Source organism: Tamandua tetradactyla, chromosome 2, assembly GCF_023851605.1.
Source record: "Tamandua tetradactyla isolate mTamTet1 chromosome 2, mTamTet1.pri, whole genome shotgun sequence".
NCBI classification, from domain to species: Eukaryota; Metazoa; Chordata; class Mammalia; order Pilosa; family Myrmecophagidae; genus Tamandua; species Tamandua tetradactyla.
Window position 1 is genome coordinate 147,823,373 of NC_135328.1, and position 23,089 is coordinate 147,846,461.

Genomic DNA, 23,089 nt, shown 5'->3' on the forward strand with positions numbered 1-23,089 from the left:
ATTTAACAAGTTACAAGTTTACAGTTCTAAGGCCCTGAAAATGTCCAAATTGAGGCACCAATAAGAGGTTATCTTCACTCAAGAAAGGCTGATGTTGTCTGGATTACCTCTGTTAGCTGGGAAGGCAAGTTACTTGTGTCTGCTGGTCCCTTGCTCTTGGGCTCCATTGCTTTCTGTCTCTGTTTCCCATGGTCTCCTCTCTAAGCATCTGTGGGCCTTCACTAAGCTCCTCCAGGACAGAATTCTGGGTTGTGGCTTGCTTAGGATCCATGGGAAGACATTAGGCAGTGTGTGCTGGCTCTGCCCGTGTCTAGGTATCTGCTCTTGCTGTTGGCACTTCAAGCATCTCCAAACATTTGTCTCTGTCAGCATCTACTCTGAGCTTTTTCCAAAATGTTCCCCTTTTAAAGGGGAACTAGTCAACTAATCAAGACCCACCTTGAATGGGTAAAGTCACATCTCTCATCTCTATCTAATCAAAAGGCCACACTCATAATTGACATGCCACACCTCCACAGAGATAATCCAATCAAAAGGGCTTCCAGCTACAATATTGAATCAGGATCAAAGGATATGACTTTACTGGGGTACACAACACTTTCAAACCAGCACCCATAGTAATTAAATTATTTCTTTTTCAGGTCATATCTCCACTATGGCACTCTCTGTGCCATAGCACTCTCTGTGCATGCCCCTCTACTTTTCAGATCCCCTTCAGCCTGGGCTTTCCTTTAAAAATTGTGTGGTAACGTTCACGGACCAGGTCAAAATACCAAGCACCAGTAGGAAACAAATCTCTGTTATTTTTTGATAAACAATTTTAGAAAATAAAATAGGAGCTACCAATCTACCATGCCACCAGAGTTTGCCCTTCCTGATCAGATGCTGGGTGCCCTCAGGATATTCTGTGTCTATAGCCCAGCCACAGTTTGAAGAGGCATTCACAAACATAGGCACAGGACTCAGCACAAATACAAACTGTATTTCTTGAGATCCAAGATCAATTTCATGAGGATGAAGTGGGAAAAAAAGTTTATCTATCTATTCATTCGTATATGGCACAGAATACCTCCAAAGAAAGACACTGTACATGGGGACGTGGATTTCAGAGTGTGATGTGGCATTGTAATTAAACATGGTGAGCTTGTGAGTCTTACTGCCTGCCAGTGATCCTGGCTCTATCCTTTACGACTGGGGTAGATGGGTATCTTGGAGTAAGTTATTTAACGTGTGCCTAGATGGCCACACCTGTAAAATGACAATAAACACACAACAACAGCCCACTGGGTTTTTGTGAGTGTGAAAAGGATATGGTTTACTGCAGCATTTAGCACAATATCTCACAAACATTTTAAGTGCTCATGAGATGTTAGCTGTTACTGTATTTATCATCAATGCCCTTTGGAGGAGCTTACAGAAGAGTGTAATAAGTTAAGTTACACTCAGATATTTGACGATATGGTGGTCTCTCCTGAACCACTGAGATAGTGAGCCCTCAGCTTTGACCATAAAGCAGTACTTCATGAAGAGGAATTCTTTCTTAGCCAAGAGTACCCCACGGCTCCATGGGGTACCTCACCTACACAGAAGTAGTTTATGGGTGCTAGGGTGCTGTTTTTCCTAACACTCTTTTACTCAGGAGAGGACCAGGAGCGTGGCTGAGAACTTGTCTCTCTTTCTGGGCAGTGCATCTCTGCTCTCCATACTGGACAGAAGAAATGATAGAGCTATGGACGTTTTGAGAAGCATCACCCAAACAAGCAAGGTGACAGAGACTTCCCATGGAGGGGATTGCTAATATTATTTAAAAGAGAACTTTTCTCTGAAGAGACAAAGCCTGAGACGAATTTTTATATCTTATTGTTACTTTCTTAATCAATGGTAACTATTCATGTCCTGGTTTTTGTTTTGTTACTATTGTTGTTGTAAAAGTAATCCTGGATGAATACAGTAGCAACAAATTCTTTGAACAAAAGTTTCTTCTTACTGAGAAGCCTCCTTAGTGTGGCTTTCATTCTCAGTTGGGGCTCTTTTTAGAGAGATAACATTATAGAATTGTGTTTTCAGTTAATCATCATAAGAGGGAGAGTAGCCTTTGTCAAGAATTCTTAGTCATTAAGACTTTTCTTAAAAACACTGTCCTTAATTTTAACTCTTTCAGGACTATGCTGTTTCTTTGCTCTGTGACCCAGAACTGGCCTTTTTGTGCCTCTTTTTTTTTCTTCTGATTGTAGTTAATTATCTTTGTTGGACAACTGAAACATTCATTAGTAGTAGAATGATTAAATAAATGTTTGGAGATTCATCCTATGGAATACTCTGAAGGCACTAAATAAATGAAGTAGGTCATTATGTATTGACTTTGAAAATGCTCCAAGTCAAGACATTTTGTTCTAACGAAAAACAAACAAACAAAAAAACGACTTGCAGGTCTCTTTCTATGTATTTCGATCATCTGTCAATCTCTATCTAGATACACACACATACATATATATATTTATGTAAAAATATGCCCCTCCATATGTGTATAGGTGATTGTGTATTGTAATACATTAATAAAGAATGAAATAAGACACCCTCAACCATTTAATGGCGAGCTCTGTGGGACTAAGGGCAGAGGTGGCTGGAGTCGGGGAGGGAGGTGAGGAAGGGAGGTATTTGACTGCTTTATGTATTTGAATCTAGTACAGTGAGGCTGTAGTCACATTTGGCCTATATGGCTAACAAACAAAGGTATTAAAAAATAGTCATACTGGCCATCACCCCATAGGGCAGTGGTGAAGTCTAATGGGGTGTTGAAGCATCTTGAGGTCGCCTAAGGAGAGATTAAATGCACACGCATCCTCTGCAGAGACGCACATGATCTTATGCTCCTCGTCTCCATTTATCACGGCTCTCCTGGTGGTAATACAGATGATCAATTCCAGGAGTAGTCAGAGCTCCAGTGTGAGGGAAAGTGAAAGTCAATAGTTTCTCAAACTAAACAGATTAAATTAAATGCATTTTTCATTCATTAGAAAAGAGATCAGGTTCTCCTTTTCTTTATTAATATATTTAAGTAGAGTATGGATTTTTGTCTTCTTGGCCTCTTTCCCTTGTTCCCACTGGCCCATGCTGTCTTTTGATTTGAATTATCTGTTTATCGTATTAGGTTAAGAACCCAAAGGCCATTTTGCATGGGACACACCGTAAATACCCATTATCACAGTTACATATTATTGAACTGATGAAGGAAGACAATTTATGGAGAAATTAGATTATCTCTGTTTTTCTATCATCTGTTTTATTGTGGTCTGAAGACTACATACGCAATTAAGAAAATGAACCACATCTTCCAGTTGGCAGTTCTCACCGTTCTGTCTACATGGCTGTTGATATTAGGAAGAACTAAAATGTATAAGCCAATATATTTATGTCAGCAATCTCCCCCCTCCCTCCCCATTCACACACACCTATTTCATTCATCATTTTGACAGTCTGCACAAGCAAACCATCCTAATTTTTTTTCAAGCACACTGTTCACAAATTGAGTGTGATGTAGAATTAATCACACACGTTAAGCAGGAGTTGGCGTACTTTTATCGTGGTGGGGCATTTATGCTTCTCAGCACTTCTTCCATAAGGCTTCACCAGAAACCTCTCTACCACCCACACCGCCTTCCCTTGTCCCAAAGGAACACCACGTCCTCCTCTGCTGTCAGCTAAGTGAAGTTTGGCTCTCACTGCTGTGTTGAAAATATCCCTCTAATAACTTACAATTTTTCCCATTCTCTTCACAGCAAGCCACCACCATACTTATTGTTATTGCTTTCTTGGGAAGTTGCCTCCTAACTATTTTCCTCCCTTCCCCCACCCCAATATTAAAAAAAAAAAAAAAAAAAGGAAAGAAAGAAATTTTAAAATGCCAGCTTCAAATAGAAAGCACTACACTTAGCCCTTAGGAAGTGACAGGAGTCTTGTCGGTTATTCTGCATTTTACTTTGATGACTTCCAGACCAGAACGACAGAAGAGAAGGATGAGGAAGATAAAGTTTGCAACAGTAGCAACCTAGAAGACTTTGGTGCCAATGTTTTACTAGTCTTGCAACCTGAGTTTCTAAGTAAACATTTCTGCCTTTATGCCAATCTCCGTTTTACACACGGAGGTGAAAATCACACCTAATTGCAGCTTAAAATTCTAACCCTGAACCCCTGTGCTGTTTCCTTCCCTTCCTAGCTACGGAAGAGAACAAGCTGAACACTGTACCCCAGATCTATAATTGTGAAGACTGTGTTAGATAAATATGTACTGCTTTGCTCTGCTGCACTTTAAAAATTACACAGATGCTGACAGCTTAGTGGAAGGGGAGGCATTTATCTCGAAAGCACGTAGGCGGTCCTGACAAATATTAGTTATATAAGCCTAATGATCGCCGTACTCAAACAAACACAAAGTTGTTTAAAACAGAGAACCTTCCTCAACTTTTTTTCTCTACAGGTAGTAGATTCAAAGGAATTGGGTTTTTAAATGAAATTTTCAGTTTAAACTTTGAATAGTGTAAGAAACTCATTTTCTTGAAAGAGCTTTGAAGTGGAAATCAGAAACATACACTCCAGTCCTGACTCAGTAGCTGAGCAGCTGGGGAACTATGGACAAATGATTACCACCCTAAGTACAGATACTGGTTTTTATTGTCAGGCACAATGTTAGGAGATGAGGCCTCTCCAAGTTATTCTAGGATTCTATACTTTTAGCTACCTTTCTCCCACACACTAGTGTGTCTACATTTATTTTCAGCTGAGTACTGTCCAGATTTTTATAAACCATGAAAGCATGTTTTATTGTATTTTCCTGTCTCTGGTTTCTGATTTTCTTAGAAAGAAACCCTGTCCCCTTTTAAAAAAAAATAATTTTGTGGTCACTGTTTAGCCCTTTTCCTGATACAGCCTGAGAAACTCCACAGACAGGGCCCAGCAATAGCAAACGGTAGGCAGGTGAGAAAGAAGGCAGTAATAAGATTGTGTAGGTTCTTGTATGGATTTTTCTTAAGGATTTTGTGGATTCTTATAAGAATTTTCCTTACATGTTTATAGTAAAATTATTGGATTTTATTATTTTAATTCTAAAGTTACTGAACAAACAGGCTTTGGGGTTGAATAAAAACAAAGTTGAATTAATCTTAGTAACTTTAAATTTTATGGAAAACAGTGCAGAAGCCATTTGTTCATTCTTTCGGGCATATAGACATTCATTCACTTGCTGATGTATTCTGGATTTGTAGGGTACCTGCATGTTTCTACAAAGCATTGTGAAGACATCTAGTGAAGTCACGCTCAAGAAACTCATGGTCTGTCAAGGGAATAAGATATTTTGAGAATTCTAATATAGGAAGAAAGATGCAAGACATAAAAGGAGGAAAGCAGAGGTGTTGGGGGGTTGAGAGAAGTGAGAGTTTAGTGTGTGAAAGACTTTCCCTATCAGTATGAGAGGTGGACCCATAGTAAGTGCTGAGTAAATATTCATTGAGTGAATAAGTGACAGGAGACACAGTCCCATCACTGTCTTCAAGGGAACCACGATGTGGTCATTAGCATAATGGAAACCATGAAGTGATGAGACAACTCTGCAGATGGGTTTTGCTTCATGGACGGCAAAAGGAAAGGGGGAGCTTAGGAAGACTGAGTAACCATAAAAAACAGTCACAAACCATCACTGTGGGTCCTCCCTGTACAAAACAGCAGTGGTGTGCTTGTTTTGTTAAATAAATTGTGGTATAGAGGAAAGAAAAGGGGCTTTGGCTCCAGAAGGGCCTGAATTCAGATTCTACTTCGGATATTTACTAGCTGTTTGTGCTTCAGGTTTCTCGTTGGGAGATTGAGGATATTACTTACCTAAAAGGGTTATCGTGACAATTGCATGAACTGGCTTTACCATTACTTCTTAGTTGTCTGATCTAGTTTCAGTTTCCTCAATTGTAGGAGGAGAGTAAGAGTAGGTATGAAAGTAGGTGACGTGCCACAGTACATATAAAACACCTCACTTCCTGCCTGAGAGAAAGTCTGTGCTTTATCAATCCAAGCTATTAGAAGCAGTAGTGTAATAGTAGTATTTATATTCCTTGGCAGATATAATTAATATTTATATTATTTTATGCAAATTTACACAGTGATATGGTCACATTATTTATTTGTCGTACTTGGTATTTGAACTCCTTATTGCATTTGGCCCAAGGTCAGGGCATTGATGAGATGCTCAATGGCAGTGCTTCTAGGGAGGGCAGATTCTCCAAGCAGTAATCTCACAGTCTTCCCACAATATCATACCAGGGTTGCAGGAGTCTGCTGGGAATCATGTCTACCGTGTACTGGTGTCATCATGGTCAGAGCCAGATGGATGTGTGTTTGAATCCTGAGTCTGCCTTGACTACCTGTGTATTCTTGGGAAAATAACTTCAATCCTTCCTAGCCTTAGATTCCCCTATCTGGAAAGTAGGCCTTGTATTATCGAACTTAAAAGGTTGTCGTGAAAATGAGAAAATGTGTGTCATGCGAACACCTGTCACTTGGGAACTCATGAAATGATAGCTATTTTTGTTCGTATTTCCCAGTTGAGAAAGTCCCCGCTTTAGAGATCATCCAGTCCAAGCTTGCCCCATGTGTTTCACAGAAAACTACTTTTTGTGCTGCTAGTCGGAATTACATGAAGAAAGGTCCCATAGCTAAATAAGCTTGGGAGTGGTAGGTGAGCTCACTGAGGCTCTTTTCTACAGGACTTATTTAACAGGTTAACGGATATTATCAATCTTCAAGACTGGTATAATGTAACAGCATTTCTTAAGTCTGTTTGACCACAGAATTCTCTTTAGTGGGTCTTATCCTATGACTCACGTTCCATAGAATACACATTGGGATATGCTGGCCTGATCAAGCATCTCTCTCTGATAGATAAGGAAGCTGCAGCCCAATGTGTCCCCCAGAGGAAAGATGGTGGATCCGGGACAGGGGCCTCAGGCCCCACCTAACTTCCCATGTGCCTCTGGGTCCACACCTCTCAGATGCTGGCACCGTCCCCTTTCTCCTGCTGCTCTCTTTGCTGTGGTACTAAGAGGACCAAAGAACAGGGATAGAGGGCGGGCCACAGTGGCTCAGCAGGCAAGAACGCTTGCCTGCCATGCCTGAGGACCCGGGTTTGATCCCGGTGCCTGTCCATGTAAAAAAAAAAAAAAAAACAAAAAAAAAACCAAACAGGGATAGAGTCTATAGCTAGGACAAATGAAGGAATGGAATCATGAAGGCATCTAGTCAGAGAGCACAGACAAAATGATAGAAGGGAGAACTGGAGCCGAAGGCAATGCCAATGTAAGCAGGCCAGTGAATTATAATTGTGGCATTTTGGCTTCTTGCTAAGACCCTGTGCTCATGAGAGGAAGATATTGAATTGCATGCTTGCAACCATATTATTAAGATGAAGAGACTAAGGAAAATGCTGGCTGCTAATATCACTAACTGCAGCCCAGGCACACAGCCATTTGCAGCGTGGCCATATTTTACTGAGATGAGCAATTACATGTCCTGTAATGGCAATGAAGCAATAAAATTTATGTCTTGTCATCTTTAACAAGATTAGACATAACCCTTCTCATAAATGTAATACTGAATAGAGATTTTTAAGAACATAAGCATAGTTAAGGATCCTTGAGTTTATCCCTCATAGTTAATTAATTCTTCCCTCCCTAAGAATTGGCCGAGGATAGACATAAGGACATTGAGTCTTTCTATCCATGGAGGGGTGAACTAATGATTTTTCCAAACCTTGCCCAGCTCCAGCTCAGCTTGTGGCTTGCAGCATTTGTACCATATGGATTTCAACAGTGCAGCAAAGGGGGTGACTCCGATCCCTGCGGCAATGCACACGCTCACGGGGTAGTGAAACACGTCTGTAAGAGCAGCTCCAAATGGCCCGTCCACCGCCAGCCTAAAATCACAGGGCAGAATCTGTGGGCATTTCAGAACTCTCTGATCTTAGAAACAAAGCCAATCCAGGCCAGTGCTTTCTAGAGGATGTGTACTGCAATTGCATGCAGAGAAGGAGACTCTGCTGAAGATGTCCTAATTTGCAAAGCTGGGCTTAGCATAAGGCTATCAGGTCTGGTCTTGTGGTCGACAATCAGACATTCCTGGCTCAGCTGCCATTTGTAGAAGGACAGATACTGGCTCTTTCTAACCTTCTTAGATGATTGCTTTGGTTCCAAGCATCATGAAACTGTGGGAAAAGGTCATTTTTAAAATTCAGCTACCATAAGGGGTAAAAAGCAGAAGCAGCAAGGTGGTTTAGAGGACTTATTTTCCTTTTCTGATGGAATTATCCATTATTTTCATTCATTTGGCCACACAGGTTAGTACACTTTTGTAATTCTAATCCAGTGGGAGCTAGTCACTTGGAATAAATATGATTTTGAAGCAATTTGTCAGTTATGTAGAATTTCTAAAGCACATTACTTAAATCATGCTAACTCAAAGTCGGTGGTAATTAGGCCAGGTGTAGGCTGCACAGAGATTTTATCTTTGCTTAGCAAGTTTTTCTTTATAAGGATAAAGTATATTCATTGAATAAATACAGTTTCCCCTAACTAGGTCCTGCAGGGATCGGCCCCTGGATTATTTTCCATCTCTCGTCACCAGTTAGTTCACCAAACTGATTTCACTTTCATTTCCTAAAACACGTTATCTCCAGATCCCCTTCTGCCACAGGGCCTTTGCATATGATACTTTTTTTTACTTGGTACATTCTCCCCAAATTTCTTCTGTCTCCCCTTGCTTGGTTAATAGATACCCTTCTGTTAAGTCTTATCCAATCATTATTTCCTTGGGGATGTCTTTTTGGATCTTTAGCCTAGGTTTGGTGTTCTTTTATATAATTTATAGCACCATATACTCCTCTGTGGTCCTCATCACAATTGCAATTTCACAATTGTGTGTAGGAGTGTATGTGCGTGATTTGATTTATGTCTGTCTGCATCACTAGATGATAAGGTTCATGGAGGTTAAGAGTCATGTCTCAGTTTAATTCACCACTGTACCCCAGCGCCTTGCACATTCTCTAGCATGGAGTTATTCAATAACAATTTGTTGAATAAATTGCAAAGGGAACATTTAAAATGCTTTAGTCAGCAGAAAATATTAAATAACCTCAACTGTTACAAAAGCACTCATTTGCATATGAACAAAGATATGCTAATTTTAAGGTTTCTAAATTGTTCATATCCACTCCTATGCATTCATGGAACTTCAATTGGGTTGATTTAAAAATATTGTATATGCCAGACTTCTTAATAATTCAAATCAACTCTCTTCAAGTTAATCTTAGTCAATAAGGCTCTATTACATATTGATACATGGAAACGAAAGAATCAAAATAGAAGATTATTAACCAGAAAGGGTTAGTATCTCAGCTCATGGTAGAGATTATCTAAAATAATTAGATAAAGGGAATTGAGAGAGAGAAAAAAATCAAATTGCCCATGGATTAGGATATATTATTATTAATTGTTTTTATAATTAGTAGTATTTAAGATTTATTTAATACTGATTTAAAAATATAATTAAATCCAAAGAAAAATGTGTCATATAATCCATACAAATATGTAAAAAACTAATTTCCAAGTACTTAAGAATCTGAGTTGGAAATAGTGGTAGAAAAAGCTAAAGCACCACTTCTCCACTAAAATAGTAATCCTTCCTTCCACATTCATGATCGCTAGTGATACTCTGATGTTAAATTTCAGGGCATCTTGTCCCATGTAGGGGCAATTCTAACTATCGGAACTTTTTTCCTTATATCTTGCTGACATCTGTTTTCCGTCTCTCACTAACTCACCCCCCTTTGAGGAACACAGCATTCCTTCCTCCTTTCTTGCATTTTTGGCCTTTCAATAGTAAAATTCAGCTTTCACAACATCCCAATTGCCCTGTCTCGGACCCAAATTCCTCCATTTCTCAATACCTTTCACAATCCTCGACTGGCTTGCTTTATAAAAATTCTTGCTTTTCAAGCCAATTAAGCTATCCTTCCTTGATTTGGATGAAGGGTTTCTTAAAAACCAGCTTAGAAAATGCTTCACTTTTCCGGCATCCACATGATGACGCTAGCTCCTATTGCTTTATAGTCGGCAGCATCTCCTCACCCACCCCCATCAGCCTCCAATCTTGTCCTTCTGAATTAAGGACCACCAGTTCACAATCTGAGAGGTTCCCCTATTTAATGACCTCGTGCTATCGTCTCTATGGTATGTAAAATTTCTTACTTTGCTAATAATGATAGTAGCTAACTTTCGTTATGCATTTACTCTGTGTTATTCCAAGGGATTTAGAGGAGCTGCAACGTTAACCCTCAATAGCCTTAGAACTATTATCATCTTCATTTTAAGATGAGGAAACAGAGGATAGGTGTTAAGTGATTTCCCCAAGGTTACACATTAATTTAAATTATGCTAGGTTTTGAACCCAGGCAGTATGACTCTGGAGCCTCAACAGGTTAAACTACTGAAAACTCTGGTCTCAGCTCTGGAAAATTCCTCCACTTGATCTCAGAAGGTAAGGGCTTTTAGCTTATATCTTATCCTTTTCCCCTGAGCTCAGGGGACGACATTTCTCTGCTCCCTGCCTATGTTTGCTTCTCCTGCTGGACTCTCTAGTCACTCCTTGCCCTCTGGATTCCTGGGGGTGCATTAAATCCTTCCTGGGTCCAATCAATCAAAAGGCCTGGTGCTTTACTCAACATGTTTATTTTAATTCAAAATTTAAAAAATAATGAACTGACAATTATCCAAGGAAGTCCTATGGAATTCTGATTTTTCATATGTTATTTGAGGACTGAACTAAGTTCTAGTTTTCTGCATTGTCCTGCTAATAAGTATGCCTAAGCATATATATAGAGACAGAGGGCAAACTATTTCAACAAATTAAGGGATACTGTACTGCTTACAACAATTCATTATTATTCATTCCATAAGTATGTATGGTGAGCCTATTAAGAGTGTTGGGCACTGGAGATGCTAAGTGAACCAAACAGATAAATCCCTTTTTCTCATGGAGTTTAGTGTAGAAGCCAGATAGTCAACAAAATAGTAAGCAGACACTGAGTGTGTCAGGTGGCAATAAGTACTACAGGACAAATGAGTGGGGTACAGGAAATGGAGAAAGCCAAGCATTGGTTGGAGTTGTTGCTTAGGTAGGGTGGGAAGGAATGGCCTCACTGAGAGGGGGGACATCTGAGCAGAGACCTGCAGGATGTGAGGAAGCCTGGCCAGCAGAGATCTGGGGACCAGCATTCCAAGTAAGAAAGCTTTATGTGCAAGATAAAAAAAACAAGAAGAAGGCTGGGAGGGCTGAGTGCAGTGCAGGAGCAGGAGCAGGAGCAGGAGCAGAGGCTGGAGCTGAGCTGGAGCAGGAGCAGGAGCAGGAGCAGGAGCAGGAGTAGGAGCAGGAGCAGGAGTAAGAGCACGAGCTGGAGGTGGAGCTGAGCTGGAATAACAGCAGGAGCAGGAGCAGGAGCAGGAGCTGCAGGTGGAGCGGGAGCAGGAGCAGGAACTGGAGCTGGAGCAGGAGCTGGAGCAGGAGCAGGAGCAGGAGCTGGAGCAGGAGCAGGAGCTGGAGCAGGAGCAGAAGCAGGAGCAGGAGCAGGAGCAGGAGCTGGAGGTGGAGCAGGAGCTGGATCAGGATCAGGAGCAGGAGCAGGAGGAGCTGGAGCAGGAACAGGAGCAGGAGGAGCTGGAGCAGGAGCTGGAGCAGCTGAGTCCAGAGGGACCACAGCCAATGGTGTACTCTGCAGAGAGAGCTTATGGATGATTGAGAGACAGGTCCTGGGTTCTGATGGGGAACTGGCTGTAATACTATCTGGTTGGTGAATAGAAAGGTTGATTGACAGACCTGATAACTGTATTCACACAGAGTAGAAACTATGCTAGTGAGTAGGGTGTTGATATTGGTCTTGGCAATGCCGAGCGGAGGGCAGGGACCAGGGAAGCAGCCTGACAGAGTGTTGAGTTTGTATGTGTGTGTGCATGATCTATTTGTATTTCTGACTTTAAGCATTTGCACTGTATTCTGAAGTGTACAATTCTGTTACATGACTTCCTTTCCATTCTAAAAACACAGAAGGTCTTCACAAAACAGTCCAGCAGATGTTGGCATCTGACTTGGGGTTGGTCTGAGTACAGGAACCTTACATTTGGTTCATTAGCGCAGTGAGCTTTAGCACCCATGTGCTGACATGAAGACATATGACTCTTCCTCCTCACCAACATAAGCAAGCCCAATGCTATGTGTGTGGTTCAATATCCCATTGAAAGGGGAAAATAAGTTGATTAGATTATGTGCCTTAAACATATTCGGATGCAATGAACAAAGCATCCATTACTGGGTCCAGGTATTCATTCATTCCTTCATCAGACATTTACCCCGCAGGTCAGGCCCTGTTTTAGGCACTGGAGATAGAGGAAGAGAGACAGCATCCTCAGCCATTTCCATCCTACACATGCCTTTACAGTGTTTACCACCAGGCTTCTGTGCTAGTGGCCATTGCTTGGCAGTTCCTGATACCAAGTTCCTGAAATGGAAATTTTCTGACGCTTCTTCTAAAATATCAAATTCTTTCAAAATGTTTCTCACATCTTGTGTGTGTATCTTTGTTTTTCTGGGGCCCTGAGCTGAGTATAGTGTGCTTTTCGGATAATCCTATGGTAAGAATAGGAACTGACCCATGCGGTTGGTCATAAGGTTTGAAGCCATTGTTTACTCAAAGGGTGATTCACCAGGGACATCTGTCATGTGGGAGGCTAGCAGGATAGGATGGTATGTGTGCCCTGCCTTCCCTCTCAGCCTTACCCTCTGCATATGTTCCTTTTAGTAAAGATTGCAGGACAACTCCATTAGACTTCCTAAAGCCTTAGAGGATGGAGGTAGTGTTTTATCATTTCTGTATTTCTGGCACATGGTGGAGGTTATTTAGTACTTGGTGCACACACACACACACACACACACACACACAGAACTGGATGAATGAAATCAACTTTCCTGCCTTTTGAAGCATTTTGTCATTTTATGAACTTCCTTTGGTGATTTGTCAACTCTTTCTCCAGTGAATGGGACCTGCCAGATTCATTCTGACCAGTAAGACTCCTTATGAAGATCAAACTTTTCACACTTTACAAATATAGTCTAAAAACCTCAGACTATGATAGCAAAATGTTCACAGAGTTGTCTTAACAATTACAGGCTGCATGTAATTAACCAGATGATGCTTCAGGATCTGGAATAGCAAAATGTTCCTTCTCCCTAGAGCATGACTCGCTTTAGTTGAACACTTTTGTTTTTTTAGGAGATATATTTGCTTCTACTGGAAATCTACTAAATTATTCTCTTTATATAGGGCCTCAAAGTTTAAAAATAGACTTAACTTTACAATCTAGAAGACAAATACTGCTGAAGTTGATAGCATGTTGATGTATTGAAATACCTCCCTTTTATATATATTCGATCTTATGAATAAAAATGAAGTGTGCTCCCACCTTGGCAGGCTCCAGGGTTCCCTGAGGGTCTGTCCCTCTGCTCCACAGGCCTTCAATAAGGCTCTTGTCCAGTCTCCTGCTGCCCGGATGTGCACACTGAAGGAGTCCTCCTCAGGGGCAGAGGTGAGGGTGAAGGGGTGCCACTCCAGAGAGGATATGGATGGGCACTGCAGGAAGACATACTGCCCCGGGGCCATTTTAAAATTGCGCTTTTTCATGTGAAGTTCAAGGACCTCAGAAGGATGGCTCACCACCTACGTCAGAGCGAGAGAGTTGCCTCTTATCTCAGGTTAAATAATAAGAAAATGGCCTTCATTCCATCAAAGGTGTTTGAAATTTTAAATCATCTTCTTTTGAGGTGTAATTTCTATTCATCATTTGCCCTTAGCTTCCAATGACATTCACCATCACCTTGAGGTCTGCCCATCCAACAAAAGTGAAGTTCACCTGCTTCAAAGTGCTACATCTGAAATTTGGGTAGCTGCACCTGGATGTAATATGGTGTTCAGTGTGTAAGTTCCTATCTTAAATGGTCAGGCTTTTCATAGCACTGAGCTGGATTCAAGAGAATAGGAGCTAACATGTTCTACTATTCAATTCTGCTTAAAGTTATTAAAATAGTCTTCTGTTATTTTCATGTTCTCGAAATCTAGGTGCATTTTGACACCTTTTTCAATGATCTCCATCTTTTTCAATCCCTTGTTAATTAACCCTGGTATTTCTTCATGCCAAGTAGAAGATAACCTTCAGACTCACTGTGAAATATTTTGTTTGTTTGGTTTGGTTTTAGTTAGAAAAGAGCGTGGTAAGACCCATGCAATTTTTCTAGGTTCTGAGTTTTAGATTAAAGCAGCATTGTGCAAAAAAGGTCTTATTCTTTTATATAACTTGCCTCTTGTTCTAGTGAAAGAATTAATTTCCCTCTGTAGAGTCCCAACTTGTTTTCTGAAAAATCTTGCCATGCCCCCATGTCTTCTTTTTGGCAAGGGGTATAAGGCAACAAAATCTAGTTGTATCTAGAGACTGCGGCAGTATTTTTCCATTCAGAAGAGAATTTCACAGCCGTTTAATCATTAGTCCTATGTTTTCTCTCTCCCAACTGCTATTTGTTCCAGTTCTGCTATTAAGTTGTCTCCCTAGTAACAGCTCCAGTAGGCTTCCAGAAGTTTTACAGCCTGGCTTTTGAAACAGCCTGACATTCTTCGGTACTTAACTTAAAAGCAGCAACATGGAAACATCTTAAAACCAAAATGTGAAACAATTCCTTTGCATTTGCTTTCATGAAAACTGTTAAGGAGATATAGTATTCTGTTAAAATTGTATTAGCAAAGTGGCATCAGTTTGGATGACCTGTCCAGTCTTCTACATACCAAGGTCCATCCTCTCAGATCTTCCTCCAACATGAGGTAAAAAATCAATTGGAGAGTCATGAGGATGGATAGCAAAAATGGAAAATGCTACCAAGAAACAGTCCGCTCAAGAGGTGAAGCTCCATCTATGTTCTTTCTCTCTGTTTTGAATCTGCCTGGCCCCCTGCCCTCTCTGAATCTGAGGCTTACTATTCCCCCACCTTCTGTACAGGAGTCCTAGGTGTGAGTGTGGGTGCTTGGAAATGCATGCATATTAATTGTACGTTTGCAAAATCTATGTCTTCATGTGGTGGAGAAGGAAGTGATCATATCTCAAGTTATAACGACTGATCTAAAATATATTCATTCCTCCTGGCTTCTTCTTTTCCCCCTAGAAAGAAACTGAAGTAAAGGGGAATACAGGCAATTCCAGTGCTATCCCATAAACCTTTATCAGAATTCCGTGTGCCATTCTGGAGCCCTGGTCCCTGCCTTCAGTAAAATTAGTCACACTAAAAGATGCTCAGGATACAAGCAATTATTAGAACAGAAGATGAGCCTCTAAATTACAGACTGTTCTGCAATAAAAATGGCAAATTAAAAACTTGGACTAATAAAAAATTTTCATCTACACTCAGGCTTTTATTCAGACATAAAGCTACATACATACCTTGGTAATGACAACTTCTTGCTGGAATCGCCAGAACCTAATTATTCTTTCGCACAAGTACAAGACCACAGGGCCTAAAATCCATTTCCAAGCCTGCAGAAAGCAGCAGAGAGAGGAAAAGGAAATGAAAATAGAATCCAAATATTTTCAATTTGGACCAAATCATTATATAACATGATGGGGTTTAGTCATTTTCCTTTAACTTTGGGCCAGTTAATGACAGAGATGTCCCTTTGTATTAAATGCTATAACATTCAATTATTCCCTGAAATCTACAAGCTTGTTTAAGAGATTAAACTCTTCTGTATTGGTTTTATGCTTACTTGATCAATGATGCCTTTATGTAATTAGAAATAATTGAATTTGCAAAGAAATAAGAAAGCAGATTCACGTTTATGCTACATTTGATAGGGCCATAAATGCTCCCAAAGTCAAGGGCTTACAAAACTACATTACTGAATCAATTTAGGACTTGTGAAATTAAATTTAAAAATTCTGAATAGTGATTTTTTGGGGACTAAGAATGTACAACTTAGGGTCTGTATAAATAAACACACACCCAATGTGATCTAGAAGAAAACATAAGGTTATACAGCTTTATGGAACAAAATTAAAAGTCTCAGCTTTCTAGAGAAAACTGCCATTCATAATAAATCAGATACCTATGTTAAATATTTATACAATAATCTGCATATAGTAGATCAATTTACCAAGTAGACTATTTTTTGTGCCAGGTGATGTAAACAATATAAGGTATCTTCCTTACCTAAAACGGAAGGGAAGGGAATTTAAAAGTTTTGAGAACCTCTATCAGGTCTGATGCCAAACAACACTGTGAGGTACATGGCACAGTCTTTATTCATATAGACGAGGAAACTGAGGCTCAGCAAAGTCATACGACTTGTCCAAGATCATGATTTGCTTACCGCTCAGCCTAGGCTACTTCTAGAACACTGGGCTGACCACCTCAAGCATTTTCCATATAACCAAGCTTCTTTCTGTCCGACATTAAAGTTATTCCTGAGATTTGTTTTACAAAACATTAGGGACTCAACTCTTTGAATTTCAGGATGTTAAAGTTCTTGGAAACTTAGTGTAGTTCTTCTTTTAGAGAATAAACAAAACTCACATTCTGGGAATGAATATGAGTTGCCAAGGGAGACAGAGCTAGATTGCTACAGAACCAGGACTAGCTCAAGCCTTTTCTTAATTTCCCTAAATTTCCTCCTTGGTTTTTTAAATCAATGATGACCTCACACCTGCTGAGGATTGAATCATTGACTCCACAAAAGATATGTTCAAGTCTTAATCCACACCCATGTGGCTGTGAGCCCATTTGTAAGTAACACCTTGGAAAGTACGATTATTAGTTAAAGTGTGGCCAAATTGAGTCAGGGTGGGTTTTAATCTGCATGACTGCAGCTCTTATAAAGAGAGGATGCAGTCAGTCAGGAGAAACCAGAAATCAGAAGACGCCAGAAGTCAGAAGAAGCCAGAGAAGAGAGAGAGAGGAATAGCCACGTGATGGAAAACTGCCATTACCAGAGTGCTATGACCCCAGAAGAAAGTGTGGTCTTGCCGACCTCTTGAATTTGGACTTCTAAGCCTTCAAAACCATGAGACAATAAATGCTTGCTGTTTAAAAGCCAACCCATCACACAGTATTTGTTATAGAAGATCTTGGAAACTAAAACACTCCCAAAAGACTATCTTGGGAGCAGAACAGGTGTCTTATCTATTTATTTATTTTTTGAAATAAATACTCACTGATTGATGTGTTTCTCATTATTCTCTTACCTGTTATCCTGCCTGTCCCTTCCATTGGCTGGTCACAAGCCCTTCAGCATTATTTTTACTCCTGTCAAGTTATCTTTCTTGTGTTTTTGTGTCTTTTGTTCATTTTTGGGTCCATTTTGCATGGCACCTCTTCTCACCTATATCACCCCCTCTGCTTATTTCCTGGAAGCCTCTTGTTTGTCTGATAAAGGTTGGATTTATGCAGGAACTTGAGTCACTTTTTCTTTTCTGCCTCAGTGGGGCTCAGCAACGTGCCTAGAATAGAACCTTTTGTCCATTGATGCTGTGGGTGAGGTTGTCATGACAATCAGAGTAAGGGAAAAGGTAGGAAGGGGAAGACATGAAGGATGGAGTTGGACCAGTGAATCTGCTAGAATCAATCAGAAAGTGGCTTGAGAACTGGTTTGGCTATTTACAGAACTGAGAGTGAGATTGCAACTCTTAGAGAGTTATTTGGAAAAACACTCACATAGTCTCTATGTATTTCTACAAATAATTGTCCCTGCCCACTTTAGAAGACTTCAGCATCACACACTTCATTTTGCTGTGTCAAATCAGTCATGGTCTCTGGTTTTTCCATGTTGATTAAATGGAATGGATTATTTTTCTTTGTACGGTTAGTCAGGAAGGAGAATGAAAGCTATTAATCCTTGGCTCTATCTCCACTCTGGTATATAAATTGCTGTGGGAGGAGACAGCCCAGTTTAGTTACACTGTGATTCTCCTGGAGCCCTTGGGAGATATGGCCAGGGTTGAAGAGTAGGAGATTATTCTAGCATTGATGAAGGGGATAGATAAGAATGGGGGTGCATGGCGAGGTAGACTCTGGATTCTATGATTGGTGCTACCATCTCTCACCTTGTACCTTTAGGCAAATCTTGTGGCTTTTTTATGTTCAAATATTCTGTGTTGTAAAAGGAAAGAGTTGGAAAAAATTATTTATTTAGCTTTCCTCCAAGCTCTAAAAAAAGAATTGACTTTATTCAGAGAAATAAATACAATGTTGGGGATATATATGCTCAGAGAGCAGCAGGGAACTGACAAAATATGTGTGTGTGGGGGGGATGGGAGTCCAGAGATTCAGAGTTAATGCAGTAATGTGGAGAAGGAAGTTCACAGCCTCAGAGTTAGGAGCTTTGGTTTCTTGCTGTGACTTTGCTGGTAATGCCCTTTGTGATGCTGGGTTAGAAAAGGAAACTCCTTGGACCTCAGCTTCCCCATCTGCTAAAGGGACAGCAGTGTTTAGTATCTAAGTTTTTTAATGCTAAAATACTCTGCATGGATCCTTAACTTGATTTTTTCTTCCCCCCAGATACTCAAAAAGTCCCAGAACCATGAGTATTTTGTGATAGAAATAAAACTATGTGGATGCAAAAGCAACAGTAATGAAACTTGTTTACTTATTCTTGCTTTCACTCTTGGTTTTTCATTCCTACCAGAAAATAAGAACATGCTGGTTTGATTTTAGGTTATGTGTGTGTATATGAATGACCTCTTTTTCTTGACAATAAGACCTCTAGGAGCAGGACTCATGTCTCTGAATCTTGTGTCTGGAACAATACTAACCTAATAATAATCACTTGGCAAAAATTCACTGAATTGACTCTGATCTCAGTTGAAACTTTCCCCCATGCCATCAAAATCACTCTCTAGTAATTAAAAATATCAGCCTTATTATCATTATTATTTGTTGACAGTCTAGTTCATTGAAATAAGGTGCTTCTTCGGCTAAGAAGGATCAGTATCTTTTGAGACTAGATTGCATGAACTTCCCTTGGAACGTTGAGATTTGGCTATGTCTATGAATTTGGGGTAGGAAGCGGGAGTGAGACAGTGAGGGGAGATTGAGATGGGAAAGTGTAACTGGTTCCTTTGATCAGTTGGATTTATGTGGGGTAACACACAGAACGCTCTATATCAAAACACTACAGTAGTGCCCCACTGAAGACAAAATGACAAGCATGCCAAAAAGATGCACTGAGTTAAGAGAGGCAAAGAGGAAGAGATGGAGCCAAGCAAAGACTCGTAGGTGCAGTGCAGCCAAGCTCAGGCATCCTTCCTTGTCCTTGGGATGCCTTTCTGATTCAATGTCTATGAAACATCAGAGAGAATATTGTACAGTTCAGCCAAGCGGCAACTGCACAGCCCACACAAGCTCTGAATCAGGTCCCATTAAAAATAATGGGAAAGAGTGACAACATGAGTTTGGGTGTGCAAGGAGGTGTAGCAGGGGACAGTTAACAGAGAGATGGGTAAGTTCCCCCTTTTAATGATAATTAATGTCAGCGTATCCTGCTGGGAGCAGACTCTGGTCTGTATTCATGAGGTGTGGGAGAGTATTGATTTTTTTATGGAGACACTGTAGCTGAAAATTTTAGAGAAGCATTCATGTTCCTCATTAATATGCAGGCTGGGTAGTGGCTACCGATAGTTGAGTTTAAGACAGAGACAATCTATACTGGCTATTAAAAGAACTACAGTCTAATGGGCACATCTATTCCATTTCTCTCAGTTTTAAACATTCCTCCTTGCAGTTTTCACCCTTATAAATCTAGTGCTCAAGTTAATATACTTAAGACTTAAAAAAGATTAATCATATATATTCTTTGTACATTGATCACTTAATTTCCTACATCCCCACCATTAATAAGCTATTATTCTGTTTTTCATAATTCATATGTTTTTTGGCACTTGATTCTTCCTAGTTTTAACCTGCTGGCTTCATTTATTTCTTTCACGCTTATTCAGTTGTTCCAAGGTTTGTGCTATTCTAAGACTCCTGAACAGCCCCAATAAAATTACTATATGCCACCAAGTATAATGAATACAGTATACCCAGGAAATCTTAACTTCAAGATCTGCTCCAATTAAGTCTGTTTGCTAACATGGTCATTATTTCAGTTATTAGAGCTTAATTAGAACAGGGAGCAAATGCATTAACACCCAAATTTTGATTTAAAAGAAGACCCTTTGGGTATTTTTTGGAGGGTTATTTTTGACTCCAAAAGTTGTAGGAAGAAAGAAGATAACCTTATATAGAGAGGGCATGATTCTCTCATTTGGTTATTGCTTGACTAGCCTGTGAGTGAAATATCAGAAAGGAGATGGCAGCTAAGCAGAGCTCCCGAGGGTGGCGGGAGACAGCAAGTTTGCAGTGTGATGAAGGCCACAATATCAGACATCCATTTCCAAATGTAAGCATAAGGACACATTTCAAAATGGAACAGAGTGTTTTTGGCAGTTAACCTCATTTAACATGATCTATAACCTGATTCCTCCATTAGCACACTTAATAAAGAGTTGCCTTTGTCTGCTGGTGACATGGGCTGTGTTTTTCTCAGGCGTATGAAAGCTCTAGTTATTTTAACTGTGGGGATAGTTATTTTAAAAAGCTCCTGGGCTCATTCTTACCGAAGGCTCCTTGCCAGAAAATTGAGGCGTGGGGCACTGGGCAGCAGCCTGCCACTCAGCATAGCGGTCCCTACAGAAGGAGATGTTATGCAGCAACAGGCTCTCAGGAGTTTGACCTCGAACAATCCGACTTGCCATTAAAAAAAAAAAAAAAAGGAGAAACAAACTATTTAAAATTGCTTCTGTACCGTCTTGTGACACCATAGATGTATTCCAGAGTGGGCTACGGAATAGCAGCTTCCCTGTCTTGAAACTTGGACCATCATTCATTTCCCTTAGCATCTTTAAAAATAACCATTTAAGAGGCTTCCAGTAACTTTGACGATCCCAGAAAAGAAGCCCTCTCTGTGGTATCCCACGTTAAATTCAAAGTGTCTATATTACAGAAGTCATAATGAAGGGAAATTGTTTGAACATTCCCTTTTGTAGACTGTTGAATTTAATTAGGCTACATCTCATCTTGACGGTGGGTTCCGGTTAATTGGCTAACTTTGTACTCTATGTTTCTCTTGTAGATTTATTTAACTTCTCTCCTCGTTGGTTTGTTTCTGAGCGCTTAGAAGTTTTCAAGTAAAAAAGTCAGGAGAAGTGCCAAGAATAATGGTATTTTTGTCCCTGTGACGACTGGTAGTGTTTGACAGTGTCAAAATAGGCCAGCATGAAGTCTGTCTTCTAGACTGTGCTGAAACATTTGAGAGAGAAAAGGGAAGTTGGCTTTCATGAATGGAGCCAAGAGTCTGGATCAAGAGTCCTATATCCCTGCTCTATCATTTTTGGTACAAATACAGTATCAACTGACCTTTGACAACTTGCTTTGGTACAAGTTCCTAAGCATATTGGCTTGTAAGGGCAGTGGTGCATGAGATGTTGGGGTCATGCAACTTGGGAGCTACTCAATTCCTAGGTGTTTATGAATAAATGCAGAGATTTCCGTTGAGAAACATGATACTCAGAGACTAAATTTTAGCACCCCATAGACTCATTTCTGGGTCGCCTGTGGAGCAACATGTTCTTTTTGCATCTTAGGGCGTGGGAGTGGTGATGTCTTTGGGACAGCCTGGAGAACCTATATGTTGGGTTTTTTCCAGTCTGTTTTATGGAGGGTGTCTAAACTTGATAACGTTTATTTGAATTAGATGAGCAAAACTATCTGTATATCTCCAATGAATAAATGATACCCAGACATAGGAAGGGTTAATAGTAAATGGGAGTCAGAGGAAAAGAATCAGTAAATCTTAGCACCTTTGTTCTCAGGCTCCAGGCAACAATCTCTATATTATCTAACAAGAACCTCAGACCATTCCATAAATGCAGCTTCCTTCAAAACCAAAACACAAAATGTCTTCATCTACACCATCCCATAACAAGAGATTAGCATGCTTTAACACATTCCAATAATCCTACTTTTATTTGGCATTTCGAACAGAATTTGCAAATTACTTTTGCTGTAAACAGTAGCTGTAGAATACTTCAAGCTGAGAAGCTTAAATGAGGCCCTTATACCAAAATAAGCCTTTCAACTATGCTAAAATGACTAAAAACCTTCAGTTTATAAAATGCTATTTGCATTTTTAAAATCATCTCCAGTGAAACACTGCCCATCTTCTTGTGCTTCTCCATTGCACATGGGTGTAAGTGCAGGAGAGGTTCATTTAGGGGATGCATGTATAATTTTTATGAAGAGGACTTTCAGACACTCGTGGATTCTGAACAGTCTCTCAAATGTACCATAAGGGTAAACAACCCCCACACCTAAGAAAAATCAGCAGAAGAAACAAAGGACTAACAGTTCAGAGGTAGAACACTTTGGGACAACAAACCATCCTCCCACTAATATAAATAGAAAGCTTGAAGGGTCACACATCAGAAGCTCATTGCAGATTCTATTAAGCTAACAGAAAGACTTTCCCTAGCCAACAGCAATGGTTTGAAAATCAGTAGATTGAGTTACTACAGACTAGCTGAGGGGCAGGCAATATTTTAGGGTAAAATTCTCTCATCAGGGCAATGTGTTCTACTACAATGTCTGTGTTTCAAACAAGGTGATGGATGGTGGGTGAGCTCTTAATTAGGTGTAAGGAGTGGTAGCGGCAGGAGAGAAGTCCCCTTCTAGAAGGGGGCAAGTAGGGTAGACGGACCACCTGGATTGGAGAGGTCAGTTGCCATATTGAGTGTGAATCCCGAGGAGCTCCTGTGAGGCTCTACATGGAAACCATGTTCACTATCCATGGCATGCAACCTTCCAGACTGCATGGTCTCTGCCAGCATTATGTATGCTCCTCTAGGTCTGTGCCATACCAAGACCCTCTGCATTC

The 23,089-nt window shown here is 40.3% G+C and overlaps 1 protein-coding gene across 5 annotated transcripts in view; it reads right to left on the minus strand.

Annotated features, from left to right (window-relative positions):
• NOX3 (NADPH oxidase 3) overlaps nucleotides 1-23,089 on the minus strand; it is a 59,095-nt gene that overhangs the window by 18,505 nt on the left and 17,501 nt on the right. For 4 of the 5 annotated variants that reach the window (XR_013165397.1, XR_013165379.1, XM_077136116.1 and 1 more), the window contains exons 7-10: nucleotides 20,775-20,904; nucleotides 15,567-15,659; nucleotides 13,548-13,801; nucleotides 7,792-7,954 (exon numbers count right to left, since the gene is read on the minus strand). Coding sequence is in view for 2 of the 5 variants with exons in the window: in XM_077136116.1 (XP_076992231.1) it covers nucleotides 7,792-7,954; nucleotides 13,548-13,801; nucleotides 15,567-15,659; nucleotides 20,775-20,904 (640 nt within the window). In the remaining 3 variants the exon portion in view is untranslated. The remainder of the gene's footprint in view (nucleotides 1-7,791; nucleotides 7,955-13,547; nucleotides 13,802-15,566; nucleotides 15,660-20,774; nucleotides 20,905-23,089) is intronic. The other variant, XR_013165391.1, reaches the window with a different exon arrangement.